The 27,205-nt window shown below is 40.9% G+C and overlaps 1 protein-coding gene across 1 annotated transcript in view; it reads right to left on the reverse strand.

Annotated features, from left to right (window-relative positions):
- Positions 1 to 676: 676 nt before the first annotated feature.
- cfap57 (cilia and flagella associated protein 57) overlaps positions 677 to 27,205 on the reverse strand; it is a 92,108-nt gene continuing 65,579 nt past the window's right edge. Inside the window, exons 18-22 of the mRNA XM_063065027.1 lie at positions 24,288 to 24,404; positions 22,349 to 22,483; positions 10,071 to 10,214; positions 8,137 to 8,272; positions 677 to 1,196 (exon numbers count right to left, since the gene is read on the reverse strand). Of these exons, the coding sequence (XP_062921097.1) occupies positions 1,027 to 1,196; positions 8,137 to 8,272; positions 10,071 to 10,214; positions 22,349 to 22,483; positions 24,288 to 24,404 (702 nt within the window). The 3' untranslated portion in view covers positions 677 to 1,026. The remainder of the gene's footprint in view (positions 1,197 to 8,136; positions 8,273 to 10,070; positions 10,215 to 22,348; positions 22,484 to 24,287; positions 24,405 to 27,205) is intronic.

Here is a 27,205-nt window from a genome sequence, read left to right on the forward strand (position 1 = left end):
TTTCCTGGGTGACTGTAAACATGTGACCTCACAGATTGAGGTCTAATCCTCATTCTGACCAAGGCCAGCAGCTGCCCTGCCATCTGACCCTGCCGTCCACCAATACATCAGTGAATCAGAGTTACAGAAAAACAATGTCCAACAGGGTCTTGCAATCACAAGAAAAGCGACTAAGATGATCACTCGCAGTAAGGCTGCACACCGCCTTTGTGAACTGACTCTTCCAACGTCTCCCTGACATAAGCAGCACCACAATCTGCACCAAGTCCAGCTCCTTCAGTTTCTCTGCCCACGAGTAACTCACTGATTGGGTAAACCTGCAGTACTTTAGTTCTTAATGTCCAACAGGGTCTTGTGATTGTAAATAATAAATTTAAAAAAGCAGTAACACATTTGGCTGACCCAATGGAAGCTGCTGTGATTGATCGAGCCACCATCTTGAGGAGGGAAGTACAGCTGGTGTTTTGATTTTTTTTTCCCCTATTCATTCAGTGACAGCAATCTGAGAAGAAGTTTTTCCCCAATAAATGAATACATAAAAATCAGGAGGAACAAAGTGCACAGTTCCATTGGAAGTTCAAATGAACAAACAGAAGCATGAAAATATGAAGACAATAGTTCCTTTAATTTGTTAACACCAATTGACATTTAAATTTCAGAATTATAATTTGTGCAGCACCCAGTTGTTCTATGATAATTGAGTAATAAACAGTTTTTTCTATTCTCTCATCACAAACATAGAAATTCTTTGACTGAACATTAAAAAGGCAAAATCTGATCTGGTTAAAATGAAAAAAAAAACAAGTTAATGTGAAGCATCTCACTGTACAGGAAACAATTTTGCTTAATGAAATGAATGTAATGAAAAAGTTAATAGTGTAATATTAAAGTACAGATCACTTTATTGCTTTGAAACAGAAGGGATTTAAAGAGGTTTCAAAAGGGGAGATAAACTGACAGGTTTAATATTAAGCATTGTACATTGTAAGTTTCGTGCCAGTTTATACATAAATGTTTCTCAAACGTTCATAAGACATTCAGTGCAGGTAACACTATACCAGGGTGTTGCTGGTGTTCCTCTACTGTCTGAATTTTTTCTCGAAGTTGCTTAATTTCCAGTCGCTGTAGTTCAATGATCCGTTCTGACTCCTGGTCGAAATTAAGACGTGTAACTGTACCACTTCTTGAACAATTGTCTGGAAAGGAGCAAACCACATTTGTTCTTTTATCTAATATTCTGACATTAAACAAAAATAAGTATATGTACCTGCTCCTTGTGTTGATGTGTGCAATGAAAGACTATCTGAGTGATGAAAAACATGGTCATAAATTAATTATGGGTGAGTGCCCATTAGCTGGCATGGAAATGGTGAGTTGAGCAGCCTGTTTCCATGCTCTATGACTCTAAAGGGCTTATCCCCAGCACCATTATACAGTGCCTATAAAAGGTATTCATCCCCCCCTTGGAAGTTTTCATATTTTATTGTTCTACAATATTGAATCACAGTGGATTTAATTTGGCTTTTGTTGACACTGTTCCACAGAGACAAGACTCCTTCCTGTCAAAGTGAAAACAGATCTGAACAAAGTGGTCTAAATTAATTACAGATACAAAACACAAAATAAATGTTTGCATAAGTAATCACCTTCTTTAATTCAGTACTATATTTAGTAGATGCACCTTTGGCAGCAATTACAGCCTTGAGTCTGTGTGGATAGGTCTCTATTGGCTTTGCACATCTGGATGCTGCAATTTTTCCCTATTCGTTTTTATAAAACTGCTCAAGCTCTGTCAGATTGCATGGGGATCGTGAATGAACAGCCCTTTTCAAGTTCAGCCACAAATTCTAATTGGATTGAGGTCTGGACTCTGACTTGGCCACACCAGGACATTAACTTTGTTGTTTTTAAGCCATCCCTGTGTAACTTTGGCTTTATGCTTGGGGTCATTGCCTTGCTGGAAAACAGATCTTCTCCCAAGTCACAGTTCTGTTGCAGACTGCATCAGGTTTTTCTCCTCAGGATCTCCCCGTATTTTACTGCATTCATTTTACCCTCTACCTTCACAAGCCTTCCAGGGCCCACAGTAGTGAAGCATCCCAACAGCATGATGCAGCTACCACTATGCTTCATGGTAAGGATGGTGTGATTTTTGATGATATGCAGGAAGGCGTGGAGCTTAGGAGATGATGGCGCCTAATGGCGACTTCTTTACTTGCATCTTCGGAAACAGCTCTGTTTCTATCTTTAATATCTCTATTTTTCCCTTTGAGGGTTCTTTTGAAGACCCTGACCTGGAGTCATATGCTGACTTCGGTTCTTTGTGGGAATGGGACCCGCTCTTGGGGTCTCACGACTGGCTGCTATTCGATATATCAAGGACAAGGGGAGAAAAAAACCAGAGGACATGGGTTAAGGGTGAGGGGGGAAAAGTTTAAAGGGAACATTGGAGGGGCTTCTTCACACAGAGAGTGGTGGGAGTATGGAATGAGCTGCCAGACGAGGTGGTAAATGCAGGTTCTTTTTTAACATTTAAGAATAAATTGGACAGATACATGGATGGGAGGTGTATGGAGGGATATGGTCTGTGTGCAGGTCAGTGGGACTAGGCAGAAAATGGTTTGGCACAGCCAAGAAGGGCCAAAAGGCCTGTTTCTGTGCTGTAGTTTCTATGGTTCTATAGATGTGGCCTAGAAGACTAGCGCGTCTTCGGGATTATGGGATATTGTGGCTTTGGAGGCGGGGCGGACTCACGGTCGGTGCCTTTGCAGGAACCTGATGTGTTGTTGGAGTACATGGAAGTTTGAAAGCAGCTATCTGGCTGCTGGCTGTGTGCCCAGAGACCCGAGTTCTTTGGGCACAGAGGTCGGAAAAAACAATGCAACAGACTTTTAACATCATAACTCAGCGAGTTGTTTTGTTAATAAGGTGGATGAATTGAAAGTGCAGATTGTTATTAATGATTATGATATAGTTGGGATCACAGAGACATGGCTCCAGGGTGACCAGGGATGGGAGCTCAACGTTCAGGGATATTCAATATTCAGGAGGGATAGACATGAAGGAAGGGGAGGTGGGGTGGCGTTGCTGGTTAAAGAAGAGATTAACGCAATAGAAAGGAAGGACATAAGCCGGGAAGATGTGGAATCGATATGGGTAGAGCTGCGTAACACTAAGGGGCAGAAGACGCTAGTGGGAGTTGTGTACAGGCCACCTAACAGTAGTAGTGAGGTCGGAGATGGTATTAAACAAGAAATTAGAAATGTGTGCAATAAAGGAACAGCAGTTATAATGGGTGACTTCAATCTACATGTAGACTGGGTGAACCAAATTGGAAAAGGTGCTGAGGAAGAGGATTTCTTGGAATGTATGCGGGATGGTTTTTTGAACCAACATGTCGAGGAACCGACTAGAGAGCAGGCTATTCTGGACTGGGTTTTGAGCAATGAGGAAGGGTTAATTAGCGATCTTGTCGTGAGAGGCCCCTTGGGTAAGAGTGACCATAATATGGTGGAATTCTTCATTAATATGGAGAGTGACATAGTTAATTCAGAAACAAAGGTTCTGAACTTAAAGAGGGGTAACTTTGAAGGTATGAGACGTGAATTAGCTGAGATAGACTGGCAAATGACACTTAAAGGATTGACGGTGGATATGCAATGGCAAGCATTTAAAGGTTGCATGGATGAACTACAACAATTGTTCATCCCAGTTTGGCAAAAGAATAAATCAAGGAAGGTAGTGCACCCGTGGCTGACAAGAGAAATTAGGGATAGTATCAATTCCAAAGAAGTAGCATACAAATTAGCCAGAGAAAGTGGCTCACCTGAGGACTGGGAGAAATTCAGAGTTCAGCAGAGGAGGACAAAGGGCTTAATTAGGAAGGGGAAAAAAGATTATGAGAGAAAACTGGCGGGGAACTTTAAACGGACTGTAAAAGCTTTTATAGATATGTAAAAAGGAAAAGACTGGTAAAGACAAATGTAGGTCCCCTGCAGACAGAAACAGGTGAATTGATTATGGGGAGCAAGGACATGGCAGACCAATTGAATAAGTACTTTGGTTCTGTCTTCACTAAGGAGGACATAAATAATCTTCCAGAAATAGTAAGGGACAGAGGGTCCAGTGAAATGGAGGAACTGAGTGAAATACATGTTAGTAGGGAAGTGGTGTTAGGTAAATTGAAGGGATTGAAGGCAGACAAATCCCCAGGGCCAGATGGTCTGCATCCCAGAGTGCTTAAGGAAGTAGCCCAAGAAATAGTGGATGCATTAGTGATAATTTTTCAAAACTCGTTAGATTCTGGACTAGTTCCTGAGGATTGGAGGGTGGCTAATGTAACCCCAATTTTTAAAAAAGGAGGGAGAGAGAAACCGGGGAATTATAGACCGGTTAGCCTAACGTCGGTGGTGGGGAAACTGCTGGAGTCAGTTATCAAGGATGTGATAACAGCACATTTGGAAAGCGGTGAAATGATCGGACAAAGTCAGCATGGATTTGTGAAAGGAAAATCATGTCTGACGAATCTCATAGAATTTTTTGAGGATGTAACTAGTAGAGTGGATAGGGGAGAACCAGTGGTATATTTGGATTTTCAAAAGGCTTTTGACAAGGTCCCACACAGGAGATTAGTGTGCAAACTTAAAGCACACGGTATTGGGGGTAAGGTATTGGTGTGGGTGGAGAATTGGTTAGCAGACAAGAAGCAAAGAGTGGGAATAAACGGGACCTTTTCAGAATGGCAGGCGGTGACTAGTGGGGTACCGCAAGGCTCAGTGCTGGGACCCCAGTTGTTTACAATATATATTAATGACTTGGATGAGGGAATTAAATGCAGCATCTCCAAGTTTGCGGATGACACGAAGCTGGGTGGCAGTGTTAGCAGTGAGGAGGATGCTAAGAGGATGCAGGGTGACTTGGATAGGTTGGGTGAGTGGGCAAACTCATGGCAGATGCAATTTAATGTGGATAGTATTGTGTGCAGTTTTGGTCCCCTAACCTGAGGAAAGACATCTTTGCCATAGAGGGAGTACAAAGAAGGTTTACCAGATTGATTCCTGGGATGGCAGGACTTTCATATGAAGAAAGACTGGATGAACTGGGCTTGTACTCGTTGGAATTTAGAAGATTGAGGGGGGATCTGATTGAAACGTATAAGATCCTAAAGGGATTGGAGAGGCTAGATGCAGGAAGATTGTTCCCGATGTTGGGGAAGTCCAGAACGAGGGGTCACAGCTTGAGGATAGAGGGGAAGCCTTTTAGGACCGAGATTAGGAAAAACTTCTTCACACAGAGAGTGGTGAATCTGTGGAATTCTCTGCCACGGGAAACTGTTGAGGCCAGTTCATTGGCTATGTTTAAGAGGGAGTTAGATATGGCCCTTGTGGCTACAGGGGTCAGGGGGTATGGAGGGAAGGTTGGGGCGGGGTTCTGAGTTGGATGATCAACCATGATCATAATAAATGGCGGTGCAGGCTCGAAGGGCCGAATGGCCTACTCCTGCACCTATTTTCTATGTTTCTATGTTATGTCTCCTGTCTCGCTCTGAAACGGGGTCATCACTTTTTCCCTTATTAGGGAGAGAGCGAGCCTGTGGTATGTCGAATTACCGGGTGAACGAATAGTCTTTGAGGTACTGCAAGTCTGTATCTTTATTGATGCTTTGCTGCACGCTTCAGTGCTTGGTGGGGGGTGCATATGCTTTTTTTGCTGGTGGGGGAGGGGGGTCGTTGCTTTGCTGCTGCTTATGCGTGGGAAGGGGGAGCTTGTGGTGGCTTTGGGGTTCTAATATTTAACTGTCATTCATTCTTTGGGGCACTCCTCTCTTTTCGTGGATGCTTGCAAAGAAAAGAAGAATTTCAGGATGTATATGGTATATATTTTTTTGACATTAAGTGTACCTTTGAAACCTTTGACAACTTTGATATGCGGTTTTTGGCTTATGCTAAACATAGCATTTAACCTGATGGCCAAAAAACCCAATTTTAGTTTCATCAGACCATAGAACCTTCTTCCAGCTGACTTCAGAGTCTCCCACATGCTTTCTGGCAAACTCTAGCCAAGATTTTGTGTGAATTTTTTTCAACAGGTGCTTTCTCGTTGCCACTCTCCCATAAAGCTGCGAATGTTGAAGCACCAAGGCAACAGTTGTTGAATGTGCAGTCTCCTATCTCAGCCACTGAAGCTTGTAACTCCTCCAGAGTTGTCATAGGTCTCTTGGTGTCCTCCCTCACTAGTTCCTGTCTTGCACAGTCACTCAGTTTTTGAGGATGGCCTGCTCCAGGCAGATTTACAGCTGTGCCATATTCTTTCCATTTCTTGTACTGTCCTTAACTGTACTCCAAGGAATATTCAGTGACTTGGAAATTTTCTTGTATCCGTCTCCTGACTTGTGCTTTTCTATAATCTTTTTACAGAGTTACTTGGAGCGTTCTTTTGTCTTCCTGGTATAGTTTTTGCCAGGATACTGACTCACCAGTATTTGGACCCTCCAGATCAGGTGTATTTTTACTACAATCAATTGAAACACCTTGACTGCACACAGTGATCTCCATTTAACTAATTGTGTGACTTCTTAAACCAATTGACTGTACCACTGGTGATGTCATTTTGGGGGGGTCAATATTTATGCAATCAATTACTTTGTGTTATACATTTGTAAATAATTTAGATCACTTTCTGGAGATCCGTTTTCACCTTGATACAAAAATCTTTTTCTGTTAATCAGGGTTAAAAAAAACAAATTAAATCCACTGTGATTCAATGTTGTAAAACATTAAAACATGAAAACTTCTGGGGGGGGTGAATACTTCTTATGGGCACTGTAACTAGCAATACCACATAGTCCTATTCAACATAGGGGACATAACTTGTCTTGATGTTGCTTTCTAAGAAATAAAGCAAAATGTGGAATTTATTGCCACAGACGATTGTGGAGGCCGTCATTGGGTATATTTAAAGCAGAGGTTGATGGTTTCTTGGTTATGGGGAGAAGGCAGGAGGAAGACAATGAAGAGAGATAATAAATCAGCCATGATGGGCCTTACGGCCTAATGCTGCTCGTATGTCTTAATATCTGTCACTTAATTATGACAAAGTAGCTGCCCATCTTTGGCCAATTATTTTAGAAGACAATTAAATTGTTAATATATTATTATATAAGTATTGTAGGTATCCATTTACAGACAACATTCTGTCTTAGGAAACATATTAACTCTTTCACAAAACCAGTCTGTGGACATGCAATCAACACACTGCTATTGGCTTTATGAAGGATCAAGATGGTTCAAAGATCAAGGATCATCTTTATTCACCATACTGTATACAATTACAGTATATTAGGAAAATGAGTCAATCAAACTAAAAGTTAACAGTTAAGAACATGTTACTACTCAGTTGTCAGTTCAAGTTTATCCACAGAGTTTATAATGGTTCAGGGCAGTAGCTACCAAGCCTTAAAGAGAATTATCTCATGACTTGGTATGTCCTTCAATACTATCATGAACAAAAGTACATTTTTAACATAAAAATGAGGCTGGTAAACAGCAGTTAAACGAAAGTTTGCCTCTGGAGGAGACAATAGAAGTGAACTTCCACAGGACTTCTAACTTTCTTTGACTGTATAACTTTGGAATAATGCAGTAATTTAGTGAAATAACATCAGAAGAGTTCCCTTGAAATTTCACCCATAGTTTCATAACTGTATAAAAAAAGTCTTGAGAGGTAGGCTTTTCTGATCAAGGGTGTGGACTATGCTCATAAAGGAGCCTGCATAATACTCTGCCTAAAGAAAGAATCTTAACTTTTTTTTAAGGGCAAACAAGAGAAAATCTGAAGATGCTTTTTTTTAAAGGGTTTTGACTTTCCTATATTTGCTTTATTAGGAAAGCCAATAGCGTCACGTGCAAAATAACTGGTAATTTAGTGAGGTTAAATTCAATGAAATTCTTTGGATTTATTTTAAATTACAATGAACCCACTTCCAGTCAAATCTGCCAAGTGAACAGAATTCTGCTATATGTAATTCTGTTCAATCAATATGCCCTGGATGAAACTCTGTTCATGAGATTAACTGGACTTTCCTGGTTTCATCGTGATGCTTCCCTGTAAACCACAGGTGAGATTGAAATAGTTTACCTTTAAAGTCAACAGCACATGGTTTCTTGGTCTTCTTCAGAGTTCCAAGAGTTACTTCCAAATCATGTACCTTGATTCGAGAAATCTTCAGTTCCTGCCTCAGGTCATTTATCTCCTTAATTAAAGCAACATTTTCCTGAGAAAATGAAAAAGATTGGCTTAGAACAACAGGAATTCTGCAGATGCTGGAAATTCAAGCAACATACATAAAAGTTGCTGGTGAACGCAGCAGGCCAGGCAGGATCTCTAGGAAGAGGTGCAGTCGACGTTTCAGGCCGAGACCCTTCGTCAGAACCCTTCGTCAAGATTGGCTTAGAAATTTGTTCCCAACTAAAAGCAGAGTGAATACCAGAAGTGGTTACAATATTGTGTGTCTGTAATTACAAGGAAAAATGGGGAAGTGATAACCACCTCCTGTTAGACTGTTTGAGGTAACTTATTTTTCATTCTTTCGTACTTGTCTTCTAATATTTATATATCTGTGTATTTGTAATGCTACTGTGATACTGTAATTTCCTTTGGGATCAAAAAAGTATCTACAGTATCTCTCTATAATGGATCCCAATAGTTCAACAATAACTAGCTTAAGTTTAAAATGGAAGCATAACTTTCTACAATGGTTCTTGATTAAGTCATATGGGACCATGTTATAAATGAGCAATAATGGTAAACAGTCATATTATTAAAATTATTTTTTATGTTTTAACATCATGATTCATTTAAAAAAAAATCTTTCTGCAGACTCTAATGCCAACATCATTATACAACTCCTTATAGTACATTCATTTAGTACACTTAACTTCCCCAATGTGCTTAACTAATGATTATCAGACCCAAACAAGATGCAGAGATGGAGAAGAAATGATCAAAAAGAACTGAATTTTAGAAAGGGCTAGATAGAAGTCAAAGGTAGAGATACAGACGTAGCAGGGAGCTTGTTGATAGCTTCAGTCTTTCTGCTGCAAGGAAAATGGCTCTTTATACACCTGATGCTGGAGAGTGAAAGAGACGTGAATGGAGGATCTGAGGAAGAACAGAGAGTGGATAGGGGAGGATATTACTGCCAATTGGTTATAGATTTTGAGACTTAAAGATATCCAAATTTAAAGAATTTGCTGATGTAACATCAACTTAGCATGTTGAGTACTTCTCTGAAATATTTTCCAATTTTGATGCTTGAAATCACATTTGAGGAAGGTACTGCTTCAATTCACCTGTAACACACCCGTTACTTTCCAATCGTCAGCTGACCAAGGGGAGAACATTTTGTTCTGGCAGCTGGGCTGACCATGTCACAATTAGGGCTTCAAACTCAAAGGATCAGGTTCCTGAAAATATGTCCTCTAAATAACTGTTTAATGCTGAAAGCTTTTTTACGCTCACATGTAATGTCCTATACAATGTGCATTAGAGGGTGACTGTACATAAAAGAATGCAAGCCTATAATAGAACATAACTAATCTTCCAACAATTAATTTAAGTGGATGATAACTCGGATAGTTCCAGAACATTTTCCGTCACATTTTCCTCGGTGCTTCTCCAGGTGATTATTTAATGTCTAGCACAGCTAAATCTGTTTATTGTGAAGGACAATAACATTAATTCAAACACACATTAGTTTATGCAATTCTTATGAGGGCTGCTGAATGTTTAGAGATTGTTTATTGTAATTCTTCAGTACACAAGGGTAAAGGAGAACTAAATATTATATGATATTATTCCATGAACACTTAAACATAGTGATGTTGAATTTTCCATGGGAAAATTAATAACAAGATAAATATAACTAAAATGCTAGGCTTCAGTCATTCACAGGATGTAAAATATCTAGTCTATCAGACATGTAGAAAACAAACTTATTAAAGTTTATTACAGTTAATTAAAATTATTAACCATTAATGTAATATTCTGTTGCTTCGACTGGGATTTCCTACCTGCATGATACGGACATTGTCAATACGATGAATTTCTGCATCTGTCAGTAGTTTTTTCTGAAGTGTTGCAATGCTTTTTTCCAGGTGATTTCTTTGTCGCCCAAATTCTTGCTGAATGTCTAAATCAATGGCTGCAATATCAAACTAACAAGTAGAAAATAGTTAAACCTGAAAAACTATTTAATTTGGTGTATTAAATTAAAAAATAGATTTCCTCATGCAAATGGAAAAGGCGTGTCAGAAGGGCAATGTCATGATAATCGTTGGGGATTTTAACATGAAAGTGGATTGGAAAAATGTGGTACTGGACCTTAAGAGAGAGAATTTGTAGAATGTCTAAAGGATGGCTTTTTAGAACAGCTTGTTGTTGAGCCCACTAGGGCATTGGCTGTGCTGTATTGGGTGTTCTGCAATGATCCAGAGGTGATAAGAGAGCTTAAGGTTAAGGAACCCTAAGGGAACAGTGATCACAATATGATCGAGTTCACTTTGAAATTTGAGGAGAAACCAAATTCCAATGTGTCAGTATTTCAGTGGAATAAAGGAAATTACAATGGCATGAGAGGGGAACTGGTCAAAGTTGACTGGAAAGGGACACCAGCAGGAAGGACAGCAGAGCAGCAATGGCTGGAGTTGCTGTGAAAAATGAGGGAAGTGAAGATACAATTGAAGTCAGAAGTTTACATACATCTTAGCCAAATACATTAAAACTCTGTTTTTCACAATTCCTGACATTTAATCCTAGAAAACATTCCCTGTATTAGGTCAGTTAGGATCACTACTTTATTTTAAGAATGTGAAATGTCAGAATAATAGTAGAGAGAATGATTTATTTCAGCTTTTATTTCTTTCATCACTTTCCCAGTGGGTCAGAAGTTTACATACACTTTTTTAGTATTTGGCAGCATTGCAATTTAAATTGTTTAACTTGGGTGAAACGTTTTGGATAAATTTCCACAAGCTTCTCACAGTAAGTTGCTGGAATCTTGTTCCACTCCTCCAGACAGAACTGGTATAACTGAGTCAGGTTTGTAGGCCTCCTTGCTCGCACTTGCTTTTTCAGTTCTGCCCACAAATTTTCTATTGGTTTGAGGTCAGAAAATGATATCAAGTCTGGTTCATCCTTGGGAGCAATTTCCAAATGCCTGAAGGTACCACGTTCATCTGTACAAACAATAATACGCAAGTATAAACACTATGGGACCACGCAGCTGTCATACCACTCAGGAAGGAGATGCATTCTGTCTCCAAGAGATGAACGTACTTTGGCGCGAAAAGAGCAAATCAATCCCAGAACAACAACAAAAGACCTTGTGAATATGCTGGAGGAAACAGGTAGACAAGTATCTATATCCACAGTAAAATGAGTCCTATATCAACATAACCTGAAAGGCTGCTCAGCAAGGAAGAAGCCACTGCTCCAAAACCACCATAAAAAAGCCAGACTACAGTTTGCAAGTGCACATGGGGACAAAGATCTTACTTTTTGGAGAATTATCCTCTGGTCTGAGGAAACAAAAATTGAACTGTTTGGCCATAATGACCATCATTATGTTTGGAGGAAAAGGGGTGAGGCTTGCAAGCCGACGAACACCATCCCAACCGTGAAGCATGGGGGTGGCAGCATCATGTTGTGGAGGTGCTTTGCTGCAGGAGGGACTGGTGCACTTCACAAAATAGATGGCATCATAAGGAAGGAAAATTATGTGGATATATTGAAGCAGAATATATTGAAGCTTCTCGAGACATCAGCCAGGAAGTTAAAGCTCGGCTGCAAATGGGTCTTCCAAATGGCCAATGACCCCAAGCATACCTCCAAAGTTGTGGCAAAATTGCTTAAGGACAACAAAGTCAAGGTATTGGAGTGGCCATCGCAAAGCCCTGACCTCAATCTGATAAAAAATTTGTGGGCAGAACTGAAAAAGCGTGTGCGAGCAAGGAGACCTACAAACCTGACTCAGGTACACCAGTTCTGTCTGGAGGAATAGAACAAAATTCCAGCAATTTACTGTGAGAAGCTTGTGGAAGTCAACCCAAAATGTTTCACCCAAGTTAAACAATTTAAAAGGCAATGCTACCAAATACTAACAAAGTGTATGTAAACTTCTGACCCACTGGGAAAGTGATGAAAGAAATAAAAGCTGTCAAGTATGATGCACAATTATGATTTGATGGAGGCAGACGTGAGAGCACGGAGGAACATTTAGTGAAACTTCTGAAATGCCTATTTCGCTGCCGCCGCTACTGTGTGATCTAAAATCTCCGGAGGGTAAGGCCCTGAATCCTTGGCTTTGCTTGTTGTTTGGCGGCCGGGGTGGGGTCGAAGTGCTCGGCAGAGATGATGCTTGGTGTTCAGTGTCGGAGGGCCGGTCAGAGGCTCGAAGTTTTTGGACGGACTCAGAGTTGGACTGTGGTCGGGTGCTTCAGGATGCTGCATTAGCAAGTTTGCGGCGCTGGAAGCTCATGTCAGGGAGAGTTTCTCCCTTCTACCGTTTGCGTGAGATGTTGGGGCTATTGGGACTTTGAGACTTTTTTTTAACTGTGCCCATGGTCTGCTCTTATCAAATTATGTTATAATTATGTGTTTTTTGTTAGTTTTAATCTTGGTCTGTCTTGTGTTTCTGTGATATCATTCTGGAGGAACATTGTATCATTTTTTAATGCATGCATTTCTAAATGACAATAAATGAGGACTGAGTGTCCTCATAATCTAATCTAAAAAAGCTGAAATAAATCATTCTCTCTACTATTATTCTGACATTTCACATTCTTAAAATAAAGTAGTGATCCTAACTGGCCTAATACAGGGAATGTTTTCTAGGATTAAATGTCAGAAATTGTGAAAAACTGAGTTTTAATGTATTTGGCTAAAGTGTATGTAAACTTCTGACTTCAACTGTATATTCCAAATAAGAAGAATTTTTCGAATGGAAGAATGACACTAAGAAGGTCATTAGGAAGGAAAAGATGAATTATGAAAAGAAGCTGGCAACTAACATCAAAGAAAATATTAAAATATTTTTTAAGTATTTAAAGGGTAAATAAGAGTTGAGGGTAGATATGGGACCAATAGAAAATGATGCTGGAGACATTGTAATGAGAGACACAGAGACTGCAGTGGAACTGAATGAGTATTTTGCATCAGTTTTCACAGTGGAAAACACCTGTAGTATACCAGACTTTCAAGAGTGTTAGGGAAGTGAAGTATGTGCAGAGAAAATTATGACGGAGAAGGTGCTCAGGAAGTTTAATGGTTAGAGGGTGGATAAATCTCCTGGACCTGATGGAGTGCGCCCTCTGATTCTGAAGGAAGTAACTGGAGAGATTGCCGAGGCATGAACAATGATCTTTCAAGAATTGATAGATTCTGGCATTGTACCGGATGACTACAAATGTTACTCCACTACTTAAGAAGGGTGAGAGGCAGTAGAAAAGAAACTATAGACCTGTTCGCCTGACATCAGTGGTTGGGAAGTTGTTGGAATCGATTGTCAGGGATGAGATTACAGAGTACCTGGAGGCACATGACAAAATAGGCCAAAGCCAGCATGGTTTCCTGAAGGAAAATCCTGTCTGACAGACCTACTGCAATGTTTTAGACCATAAGACCATAAGACAAAGGAGCAGAAGTCGGCCATTCGGCCCATCGAGTCTGCTCTGCCATTTTATCATGAGCTGATCCATTCTCACATTTAGTCCCACTCCCCCACCTTCTCACCATAACCTTTGATGCCCTGGCTACTCAGATACCTATCAATCTCTGCCTTAAATACACCCAATGACTTGGCCTCCAGTGCTGCCCGTGGCAACAAATCCCATAAATTCACCACCCTCTGACTAAAAAAATTTCTTCGCATTTCTGTTCTGAATGGGCGCCCTTCAATCCTTAAGTCATGCCCTCTTGTACTAGACTCCCCCATCATGGGAAACAACTTTGCCACATCCACTCTGTCCATGCCTTTCAACATTCGAAATGTTTCTATGAGGTCTCCCCTCATTCTTCTAAACTCCAAGGAATACAGTCCAAGAGTGGACAAACGTTCCTCATATGTTAACCCTCTCATTCCCGGAAGCATTCTAGTGAATCTCCTCTGTACCCTCTCCAAGGTCAGCACATCCTTTCTTAAATAAGGAGACCAAAACTGCCCACAGTACTCCAAGTGAGGTCTCACCAGCACCTTATAGAGCCTCAACATCGCATCCCTGTTCCTATACTCTATTCCTCTAGAAATGAATGCCAACATTGCATTTGCCTTCTTCACTACCGACTCAACCTGGAGGTTAACTTTAAGGGTATCCTGTACGAGGACTCCCCAGTCCCATTGCATCTCAGAACTTTGAATTCTTTCCCCATTTAAATAATAGTCTGCCTGTTTATTTTTTCTGCCAAAGTGCATAACCATACACTTTCCAACATTGTACTTCATTTGCCACTTCTCTGCCCATTCTTCCAATCTATCCAAGTCTCTCTGCAGACTCTCTGTTTCCTCAGCACTACCAGCCCCTCCACCTATCTTCGTATCGTCAGCAAACTTAGCCACAAAGCCACCTATTCCATAATCCAAATCGTTGATGTACAATGTAAAAAGAAGTGGCCCCAACACGGACCCCTGTGGAACACCACTGGTAACCGGCAGCCAACCAGAATAGGATCCCTTTATTCCCACTCTCTGTTTCCTGCCAATCAGCCAATACTCTATCCACATATGTAACTTCCCCGTAATTTCATGAGCTCTTATCTTGTTAAGTGTGTCATGTGTGGCACCTTGGCAAAGGCCTTCTGAAAATCCAAATATACAACATCCACTACATCTCCCTTGTCTAGCCTACTGGTAATTTCCTCAAAAAATTGTAATAGGTTTGTCAGGCAGGATTTTCCTTTAAGGAATCCATGCTGAGTTCTGCCTATCCTGTCATATGCCTCCAGGTACTCTGTAACATCATCCTTGACAATCGACTCCAACAACTTCCCAACCACCGATGTCAAGCTAACAGGTCTATAATTTCCTTTTTGCTTCCTTGCCCCCTTCTTAAATATCAGAGTGACATTTGCAATCTTCCAGTCCTCCGGAACCATGCCAGTTTTGAGGAACTTACAAGCAGGGTAGACAAAAGAGATGTAGTAGATGTGGCGTACTTGGATTTTCAGAAGGCCTTTGACAAAGTGCTGCACATGAGGCTGCTTAGCAAGATAAGAGCCCATGGGATCCATTGATCATGTGGATAGTCAGAGGCTTTTTCCCAGGGCTGAAATGACTATCACGAGAGGGCACAGTTTTAAGGTGCTTAGAAGTAAGTACCGAGGAGATGTCAGGGGTAAGTTTTTTTACGCAGGGTGTGGTGAGTGCGTGGAATGGGCTGCCGGTGATGGTAATGGAGGCGGATACAATAGGGCCTTTTAAGAGACTTCTGTTCAGGTACATGGAGCTTAGGGAAATAGAGGGCTGTGGGTAACCCTAGGTAAGTTCTAAAGTAAATACATGTTCAGCACAGCATTGTGGGCCGAAGGGCCTGTATTGTGCTGTAGTTTTTCTATGTTTCTATGGAATTAGACGGGAGTTACTAGCATTGGTGGAGCATTGGCTGATCAGCAGAAAATCAAGAGTGGGAATAAAGGGATCATATTCTGGGTGGCTGCTGTTACCAGTGGAGTTCCACAGGGGTCGGTGTTGGGACCGCTGCTTTTTATGATGTATGTCAATGATTCGGACTATGAGATCAATGGATTTGTGGCTAACTTTGCCGATGATACAAAGATAGGTGGAGGAGTGGGTAGTGTTGACGAAACAGAGAGCCTGCAGAGAGACTTAGATAGTATAGGGAATAGGCAAAGAAGTGACAAAGGAAATTCAATGTTGGAAAGTGTATGGTCGTGCACTTTGGTGGAAGAAATAAATGGGCAGACTATTATTTAGATGGGGAGAGAATTCAAAGTGCAGAGATATAAAGGGACTTGGGAGTCCTTGTGCAGGATACCCCAAAGGGTAACCTCCAGGTTGAGTCGGTGGTGAAGAAGGCGAATACAATGTTGGCATTCATTTCTAGAGGTATAGAATATAAGAACAGGGATGTTATGCTGAGGCTCTATAAGGCACTTGTGAGACCACACTTGGAGTATTGTTTGCAGTTTTGGGCTCCTTATTTCAGAAAGGATACACTGACACTGGAGAGGATTCAGAGAAGATTCACGAGAATGATTCCAGGAATGAAAGGGTTACCGTATGAGGAATGTCTGTCAGCTCTTGGACTGTTTTCCATGGAGTTCAGGAGAATGAGGGGGGATCTCAGAAACATTCTGAATGTTAAAAGGCCTGAACAGATTAGATATGGCAAAGATATTTCCCATGGTAGGGGAGCCGAGGACAAGAGGGCACAACTTCAGGATTGAAGGCCATCCATTTAGAACAGAGATGCAAAAAAATTACTTTAGTCAGAGGGTAGTAAATCTGTGGAATTTGTTGCCACGAGTGGCTGTGGAAGCCAAGTTATTGGGTGTTTTTAAGGCAGAGATAGATAGGTTCTTAATTAGCCAGGGTATTAAAGGGTATGGGGACAAGGCAGGGGAATAGGAATGACTGGAAGAATTGGATCAGCCCATGATTGAATGGCAGAGCAGACTTCAAGGGCTGAATGGCCTACCTCTGCTCCTGTAACTTATGGCCAGATGGTCTAACGGGAGTTAAAAATTCTGGGAGGCAAGAATCACAATTTTGCAAATAGTTAGGCACATTAATGATTGAAATGGACAAAACATACCTTTCAAGACAACTAGTTTTTAATCATACAGCCTTGAACTTGATTAGACTGTATCCATTCCTATACTTTATTTATTTAACTGGGTATATGAGCATTTTTGCATAGCAATTATTTCAATAAAATTATGTTTTAGGTTACATTTTAATAATTGATGAAAAGCTACAAAAATAGACCTTATAAGTTCTGGGATCTTATTCATACTTCGAACTAAGTTGATTCTGTGTACTTTAAAGGTGAGACTGGTGGTCAAAACAAAGTATCACAGAAGCATTGTTCCTTTTAAATCAGTCCTGATGTGCATGTTGTAACATCGTTGATATGATTTCAACTTTCACAAAACTTCCATTCCCTAAACGTGCACATTCCTTGGTCCTTAAACAAGTCTCTGATCTTTCCATATCCAACATGACTTTGCCCAAAGTTTTATTAGGCTAACAGATTGTTTTATGTTATATTAATGCATTATCAATACTAGAAATTGCATTTTTAACAGAACTGATGTCAATGACTTTCCCCTAGAGCAGAGAAGACAAAGATAATCTAATTTAATATTTTAGAATTATGCATTGTTTGATATGATGACTTGAATTTTTTTCCCTTTCAGGAAAGGTGTGGAGGCTTTGGAGATAATGTAGAAAAGGTTCACCAGAATGTCACTTAGACTGAGGGTTGTTAGCTATAACGAAAAGTTGGACAAACTTGGATTGTTTGCTCTAGAGCAGTGGTTCCCAACATGGGGTCCACAGACCCTTTGCTTAATGATATTGGTCCGTGGCATAAAAAAGGTTGGGAACCCCTGCTCTGGAGTGTTGGGAGGCTGGAAACTGAAAGAACTATATAAAATAATGAAAGACATCGATGGAGTAAATAATTAGTCTTTTTCTCCCCCAAGGTAAAAATATTGAATACTAGAGGGAATAGGTTTAAAGTGATAGGGGAAAGTTTAAAGGAGATGTGCAAGGCAAGTTTATTTTGTAACAGAGTGGTAGGTGCCTGGAACACATTGCCAGGGCAGATGGTACAAGTGCACATGATAACAATGTTTTAGAAAGATACAGGTACAGACAGGGAACAGACGGCTAGAGACCATGTGCAGGCAGGTTAGGTTAGTCAGAAAGGGCTATTCCTGCACTCCACTGTTCTATGTACAAATGTGAATGCAACAGCAAGGCTACATCAGTTTAAACAAGTTCTTAGGCTTTATCTGGTGAAAACAGAAAGGAAGTTCCTGCACAGACAGTGTTATCAGGATATGAAGTGTCTTAGTGACTGAGTAGTTGAAGCACAATATGCTATGGGAAAACTGCAAGGATACTAGAATAGCTTTAGATTATACTAGCAAGGAGCTAATAAAGACAGGGTCAGGATATACTTAAAACGATACTTATTGATATAAATTTCTGATCCTTGCACATTTTGTTCCAATTTGTGGACATTGGAAAGCAGTGAAATTTCTAGGAGTGTATATGCTAGAGGCCACCGGCAAGGGGAGGCAAGTTCAGTTGACAGGTAAGTAAACGAGGGTTAAATGCAGCATCTCCAAGTTTGCGGATGACACGAAGCTGGGTGGCAGTGTTAGCAGTGAGGAGGATGCTAAGAGGATGCAGGGTGACTTGGATAGGTTAGGTGAGTGGGCAAATTCATGGCAGATGCAATTTAATGTGGATAAATGTAGGTTATCCACTTTGGTGGTAAAAACAGGAAAACAGATTATTATCTGAATGGTGGCCGATTAGGAAAAGGGGAGGTGCAACAAGACCTGGGTGTCATTATACACCAGTCATTGAAAGTGGGCATGCAGGTACAGCAGGCGGTGAAAAAGGCAAATGGTATGCTGGCATTTATAGCAAGAGGATTCGAGTACAGGAGCATGGAGGTACTACTGCAGTTGTACAAGGCCTTGGTAAGACCACACCTGGAGTATTGTGTGCAGTTTTGGTCCCCTAATCTGAGGAAAGACATCCTTGCCATAGAGGGAGTACAAAGAAGGTTCACCAGATTGATTCCTGGGATGGCAGGACTTTCATATGATGAAAGACTGGATGAACTAGGCTTATACTCGTTGGAATTTAGACGATTGAGGGGGGATCTGATTGAAACGTATAAAATCCTAAAGGGATTGGACAGGCTAGATGCAGGAAGATTGTTCCTGATGTTGGGGAAGTCCAGAATGAGGGGTCACAGTTTGAGGATAAAGGGGAAGCCTTTTAGGACCGAGATTAGGAAAAACTTCTTCACACAGAGTGGTGAATCTGTGGAATTCTCTGCCACAGGAAACAGTTGAGGCCAGTTTATTGGCTATATTTAAGAGGGAGTTAGATATGGCCCTTGTGGCTAAAGGGATCAGGGGGTATGGAGGGAAGGCTGGTACAGGGTTCTGAGTTGGATGATCAGTCATGAACATACTGAATGGTGGTGCAGGTTCGAAGGGCCGAAGGGCCTACTCCTGCACCTATTTTCTATAAGTTTCAGAGAATAGCTTTCAAGAGGATCTTCTGTGAGGGAAACTGAGGGAATCAAAATTGGGGTGTGCAACCATGCTACCTAGTGGAGAAGTGCCACTCTTCTTGGTTCAACTTTGCCACCTATGCATTCACAGCTTGGACTGAGTAAAAGAGGTTTTACTCTTCAAGTTGTCATGATAAAATCTTCCAAATCTACTGGCAAGATAATTAACCATGTTTGTTTTACTGAGTGCTCTGGTTTCTTCCCACATTCCAAAGACTTACAGTTAGGATTAGTGATTGTGGGCATGCTATGTTGGTGCTGGAAGCATGGTGACCCTTGCGGGCTGTTCCTCACTGATCTGATTTGACGTAAACAATGCATTTTGCTATACAGTATGTTTCAAAGACAAATAAAGCTAATCTTCCAAAAAAAAACTAACATTGGACCCCTCTCTCAGGACTACATCCCCAGCACTGAGGCTATAATTACACTCGGTCAGTTCCGATGAGCCAGCCACGCCATTAACATGCCTGACAACACAGCTTGAAGATTACCAGAGAGACAGAGGAAATGATTCAGGTATGTTCTTAGAGTCTCCTGCCCAGGGACTGAGAGACACAAGCCTGACTGGCTTCCTACAATTACAGGCAATCATCAGATGTACTCACGCCTATTAAAAACACAGACAGTTTTAGGAACATGAAGCCTTCCCACTTCCTGAAAGTGAAGGTTATTGTTGACCCTAAGAAGAAATTCCTGATGATGAACGTGATGAAGCAGTCTGAAGAAGTTCCCACTACCAGACATTCTCACTGTCTGGCATTATTCTGAGGGAGGAGACCTTGGAAGCATGAGATCTCGTGATGCTGCATGATTACCAAAAGACCATTGCAAGTAAATGAGAAAGCTAACAGATGGTAGTGCCAATTGCGAAGAGAATCAAATACAAGTCACAGAATTCCTGAATATGTTATATAGATAAGCAAAAGAGTCAGAAATGAGCAATTGAAGTTACAATGAGACTAGCCATGATCTTATTCAATGGTAGGGCAGATTTGGAGATCATGGACCTAATCCTGCTCCTGTCATGGTTGGGATCGGGGTCCCTTTAAATTTACCTTGTTTATGTTATGATCCGGACCGTTGATTCCCTGTTTTCCCGAGTCCCTCGACTTTGGTGATTAGAGGCAATAAACATTCAGCTGAACTGGTAGTTTATAGTCTCCGGCTTTCAGCCGTTCGGCGCAGGAGCATCTGCAAAGTCATCCAAGGTATGGTGTGCCGATGTCATCTGGCCGGAGCAAACCTAGTCTCTGCCGAAGCGAGTCCCGGTAATTCGCCTCTCCTCACCGGAGCAACCCTGTCCAGATACCTCGCCAAAGCGAGCCTGCAAAGTTTCCTCACCGAGGTGGGTCTGTCAGTTAACCTGCCGGAGGGAATCAAGAACCACTGTCTACTGTTCCCGGGCCAAGTCGAGAGCTCGCCACTACCCGGAGGCTCCAAGTCAAGTCCTGGCTCCGGCGGCATTCAAGCACCAAATCAAGTCCTGGCCCTGGCGGCTTCCCAGTTCTGAGTCAAGCCCTGGCCCTGGCGGTCTGTGATTCCTGTCCTGCCCCCTTGTCTGAATCCCTTCTCTGCCACTCTCACCTCTAGCCCTCGTCTGCAGCCCCCACCTGCACTTTGGTCTAGTTCCATCACCGGAGCTAGATAGGTACTGTCTGGTGTTCATTCGTGTTGGTCTTGTCTTGTCTTCTCCTCGCCTCCGTGGGGTAAGTCAGGCCATCTTGCCGTTGCCCCGGGGGGGGGGGGTCATGTCTTGTTGTGTCTTATCCTTGCCTCCGTGGGGTAGGTCAGGCCATCTTGCCGTTGCCCCGCGGGGGGTCATGTCTTGTCGTGTCTTCTCCTCGCCTCTGTGGGGTAGATCAGGCCGTCTTGCCGTTGCCCCGCAGAGGGTCATGAGTCCCGGCCCTATGTCCTGTACCCAAGGAGGGGTCCTGGCTGTCTGTTCTGTGTGCGAGTCCCGGCCCTATGTCCTGTACCCAAGGAGGGGTCCCGACTCTGTGTTCTGTGTATGTGTCCATGGTTCCATGTACCTGCTCCCCGAGACCGAGGCTCTGTGTTCCCATGTTCCTCCTCTCCCTAGCCCATGTCATGTCCTTGCCTGGTTCTGGGGTCCGAGCCCGAGGCAAGACCCAGGTACTGGGTCCTTGCCCTGTCTCTGGCTCGGAGTCCATACCCTAGCCTCTTCATGTCTCCTCTAGTTCTGGGAGCTGATCCTGAGTCCTAGTCCAGACCCTTGGTCCCAGCCTAGTCGTAGTCCTGAGTCCTTGTCCAGTTTGCTATTTCCTGCTCCTGCCTTGCTCTCCTGGTATCGAACAATAAACTAAATCTAAGTAACCTCACAAGATGTGTCTTGCATTTGGGTCCACCCTTGCTCCCAATGCCCTCATCAATGTGACAGCTCCTTCATACATTCTCTCCTTCTCTCTATCTTTCACTTCTATGGTTGCTCACACCACTGTGCTTTTCATTACACCAACTGAAGCACTCAGATAGCAAGTGAAAAACATTGTAGTCTCATCAACAGGAGATTTTTCTAGAGCACCTTGTAGGACAAACCAAACAGATGTGGAGATTTGACCCTCATGTACTGTATAATAAGCTAAAGTGAAGATAGCAAGGGGTGGTTATGGTGGTTCTTGAGAATCATGATGGAGGTGGTGAACATGCAACAAAGAATTAGGTGGAGGGTAATTGCTGCAGGACCCAGTATAGACCAGGGCTAAATACCTTACCTCTGTGCCATTAGAAATTAAGAAAAATTGACATGATACTGAAACAACTAAATAGAAGGTAGGTTTAACAAATTTTGAAAATTGTCCATTTCCAATATGACAATCTGAATCCCATGCAGATAGTTAACTGGAGAAACAAGTTTCACAATGGATACAGTTCCATGTGATAAATTGTTGTCAGACTTCAACAGCTATACAATTCAACTGCACAGAGTAGAGAAGGTACAATTTTTATTATGATGCACACTGTAAATGTTTAAATTATACAAATGGTCTTACCACATCTGTCTGGGGTACATATTTCTCATACAGTTGCCGCACACTTTCTTTCAGTTTTTTTGGATCTTGGATAAATCCCACACAGCTGTACACATCAGTCTTAAAACGTTTGACAACAGATTCAACACGATGCACCTGAAAGTGAAGAAATGGGAAACCATTAGAATTGAAAAGTATCACAAAGATGGAGAAAAAGAAGAATTTTAAAAAGAATAACATCAGTTATTTAAAATATTTGTAGTTTTAAATTGGATTTACCACTGATTTGGTGCAGACCCGATATTATGCAGATAGCACAAAGCATCAAATTGGGGTTTACCAAGATGTCATGAATTGGCTCATGCTTGCTATTATTGTGATGCCACCAACTTCTAATAATATAGATGTCTAAAACTAGAGGATAGAGTAACTCAGATTGCAAAGAAATTTGTACTACATGTGATGATATTTTACAGTAAAATTAGTACCAAAAGTATGTTTAACAATATAAAGGATTATTTCCACTGTGTAATTTTCTTCATTGAGCATTAACATCTTATGAATTAATTTAAACATCTGCCTCAAAAAGATGAAAAAAAAATAAAGGCGTGCCTTGCATATATATAAATCATGACTACCAGGTGTCCAAGGACTCAAAAAAGTACTTTTTGAAACAGAATCATATTGTCATGTAAGAAATATGGCAGCCGGTTTAGAAACAATATTTTTAAGTATTTATTGAGATAAATATTGATCAACTGTCAGAAAGAATGTCCTTGCTCTTCTTCAAAGTAGTGCCACAGATCATTTACAAAAGTCAAGAAGTAAATTTTATTATCAAAGTACGTATATGTCACCAAACACTAAACTGAGATTGATTTTCTTGCAGGCATTTATAGTAGGACAAAGAAGTAATACAGAACCAATGGAGGACCACTCACAAATGAAGACTGACAAATAACGCAAATACTAAAAGAAACAAGTAATAATAAATAAATAAACGAATAGATAGATAGATAAATAAATAAATAATACTGAGAACATGATATGTGGAGTCTTTGAAAGTAAGTCCAAAAGTTATGTTCATTGACCAGTTCAGTGTTACGGTGAGTGAAGATATCCATGCAGGTTCAAGAGCTTAATGGTTGAAGTGTTGTAACTGTTCCTGAACCAGATGGTATGGGACCTAAGGCTCCTGTATCTCCTTCCTGATAAGAACATGACTCCGATGGTGAAGTTCTTGATGATGGATACTTGAAATTTACACCCACTTCAAATGGAATCTACATCTTCTCTATAATTCCTCATGCTGAGATGGTACCTCCAACATGGGAGTATTTCATTGGTGGGACATTGAACTGTGGAATGTAAAACGCAGAATCATGAATCATCAATAATTTCATCAGGCAAGAGCACTTCACTAATTCATGGACATCTCCTTTTAGGTTCTGGTACTGGTGTATATGCTGGTAATAACTACGGGGTGATGGTTAAAGAGAATGAGCATTAAACGGTTAAGGTGCATATCAATATAATCTTATAGAATGGCAGAACACAGCTGAAGCATGAAATAGCTGAGTCCTGTCCTTATTCTGTTAGATGCTATTGGTAAAAATCTGCTGAGGATAGTTTTCCTTAAGGGCTGTTCAGTTCAGAATTAAATCAACAAAAAAAAGTTGGTATGAATGACCAATTAAAACTTCATTTGTCTTCTTTCCTTTCAAGTAATACTGTTTGAGTCAAAACCCATCAATATCACAACAGCATAGTTTATTTTAAATTTGAAATAGATAAGGTTTTTATAGTCTAAGTAATTTTTGCATGCATTTGGAGAATTACCCACCAAAATGTTTGTTGAAAGGTCATTTTGATTATATATTTAATACAATACTAAACGAGAAAGCTTATACGTCTGTCTATGTCGATGTTTAAATGCATACATGGTTAAATCTACTCAAACCTTCTCCATTTCTTTATGCATCTCCGCTTCTGTTGCTTTCAGTTTCTGTTTGAGCTCTCCGATATTAAGTTCCAGTTGTGCATTATGCTTATGGAATAATTCCAACTCATTTTCCATCTGTAAAGATACCAGAAGAAATATCGTTAGAAATCTCAGGATAATAAAATTTACTGAAGGAGGCTTTGCTTTGTACACAATTCATAGCTTCTTTAAAAAGAATTTAGATAGACATGAACAGGCAGGGAATAGAGTAGTATGAACCTTGTGCAGGCAGATGGGATTAGTTTACATTGGCATCATGGTTGGCTCAGACATCATGGGCCGAAGATCTTGTTCCTGCACTGCACTATTCTTTGTTCCATGTTTAAGTACAAAAGGTCTTCCTGCCTGCAAACTGTAAGAGATGATTAACTACATAACTATCCTTTTGTTTAGTTAATTTGATACTTTAAATATCAACCTTACGTTATGTTTCTGCTTAGAAAACAATATTTTAAAATGATAATGTTCCAAAAATTGGAACGTTATATCATTAGATTGAGAACTTCAAATCTCATCTTTTTTAAAAAATGGAATAGGAAGAAACTACAGATCTGTGTCAACTGTAGAGAGGGGGAACGTTAACTCAGACCATGAGAGGCCTGCGTCGGGCATTTTCATACCTTACAAGGCGCAGAGTGGAAGTCTGTGTGGGGTGCCACTCCTCACACAGACTAGAGCAATGTGTGATTGAGTGCCTTGCTCAAGGGCAGAAACACGCTGCCACAGCTGAGGCTCGAACTAGCGACCTTGAGGTAACTAGACGAATGCCTTAACCACTTGGCCATGTGCTCAACACAGCTGTGGGGAAGAGTTTGGAAACTATCATTAGGAAGAGGGTTGAATACTGAATCTAAAAGAATCTAATCTCATATCAAACTAAACTGAAGTTGGCAAACACTGGTGGGTAGGTCTAAGCTTATTTCCTATATGGACTTCCAGAAGATTGTTTCTTAAGAGAAGATTTTTGATCTTCTTACTACCGAGAGATCAAATTCTGGAAGAGAAAAGTTGTTTATCTGTCTAAGTCACTATATACTGTTGGTCAGTGAGATTCCACAAGACTGAGTATATTGCCCTTTGCTTTCAGAAATTTAAAGGTTATAGGAAGGGGTGAAAGTAAGGCACTGAAGCCATGTTGTAATAAAATCAATATCAGTAAAATATTTCAGGTAACTGGCTGAAATGTTAACTGTATTTCTCTCTCCGCAGTTGATATTAAACCTGCAGATTTTTGATTAAGTTATACTCACCCCTGGAAACAGGTCATCTCAATAAAATAGTTTCAAAGGAGGCGACACTTCACCTGTGAGTCTGTTGGGGTCAAATACTGTGTCTGGTACTCCCAGTGAGGCTTCCTGTATATTGGGAGACTGCTTCGCCAAGCATCTATGCTCTGCCTGCCAGAAGAAGCAGGATCTCCCAGTGGCCACCCATTTTAATTCCACTTCCCATTGCCATTCTGATATGTCAATCCATGGCCTCCTCTACTGTAAAGATGAGGCCACATTCAGATTGGAAGGAAAAAAATAACACCTTACGTTCCTTCTGGGTAGCCTCCAACCTGATGGCATGAATATCGATTTCTCGAAATTTTGGTAATGCCCCCCAGCCCCTTCACCATTCTCTCACCTTATCTCTTTGCCTGCCCACTGCCTCCCTCTGGTGCTCCTCCCTCCTTTTCTTTCTTCCTGTCCTCTCATATCAGACTCCCTCTTCCCTAGCCCTGTATCTCTTTCACCAATCAGCTCCCAGCTTTTTACTTCATCCCTCCCCCTCTGGTTTCACCCATCACCTTGTGGTTCTCTGTCCCCTCCCCCCCCCAACATTTTAAATCAACCCCTCATCTTTTCTCCTCCAGTCCTGGGGCAGTGTCTCAGTCCAAAACATGGACTGTACTTTTTTCCATAGATGCTGCCTGGCCTGCTGAATTCTTCTAGCATTTGTGTGTGTTGCTCAGATTTCCAGCGTCTGCAGATTTTCTCTTGTTTGTCAGAGGAATAAAAGCAGTTTTATTTTATTAAGGCACAAAGTATAAGAGCAGGGATGTTGTCCTTGAACACCAGCAAGGCTGCAGCTAGTTGAAAGACATTAAGATAAATACGTAGATAGGAGAGATTTAGGGAACACAGTCAGCATAGGTGCTTTAGGCTGAAAGCCTGTTTCCATGCTGCATAACTCTATGACCTTTAATCAGTATTTGAAAATGTACATAAAAAGTTGTGAATTACAGAACTGTGGGCGTGGGAGCATGGTTGAATAAAGCAGTGGAACTCTTTCATATAATTTAAAAATGTCAAGTTCTGCAACAACCCAAATACTTAAAATATTGAGTGAATGACCAAATCTAGGACCTTAGAGCAATAGTAGAATACCATTTCTAATGTACAGTAAGAGAAGTCAGAGCAACAGAGCAGTCTAAAAATGTTGAAGTTAGTGATCAATACATTTTTTTGAGAATGTGGCATGACAAATAAATGTGATTGTGACACTGAGTTTCCATTATTTAATTGCATAGTGAAAGAGAATAAAGCATTTGACTGTGTTTCTAATACATTTAGACTCTTTCTGAACAAGTAGTGCTCACTTATCAAGAATACAGTAGCAGTATCATGAGACCACAAAACTTATTCAGTGCACTTTGTACTTAAGAGCATACCAAAAATAAATGGAGCAAAAACAATTTTATCTTTGCACTAGACCATGAAAGCATGCTTACATGAATTCTGATATGCATTTTATTATTCAATAATATACTTTGAGTGGTGAACAATGTGGTGTAAGAATCACCTTACCATGCTTGATGGTTAAGCATATAGTTCATGAGGGGGAGCAAGTTTTCTTTCTCAAAGTTAACCTTGTTAATCATGTTCCAATGT

Source organism: Mobula hypostoma, chromosome 12, assembly GCF_963921235.1.
Source record: "Mobula hypostoma chromosome 12, sMobHyp1.1, whole genome shotgun sequence".
NCBI classification, from domain to species: Eukaryota; Metazoa; Chordata; class Chondrichthyes; order Myliobatiformes; family Myliobatidae; genus Mobula; species Mobula hypostoma.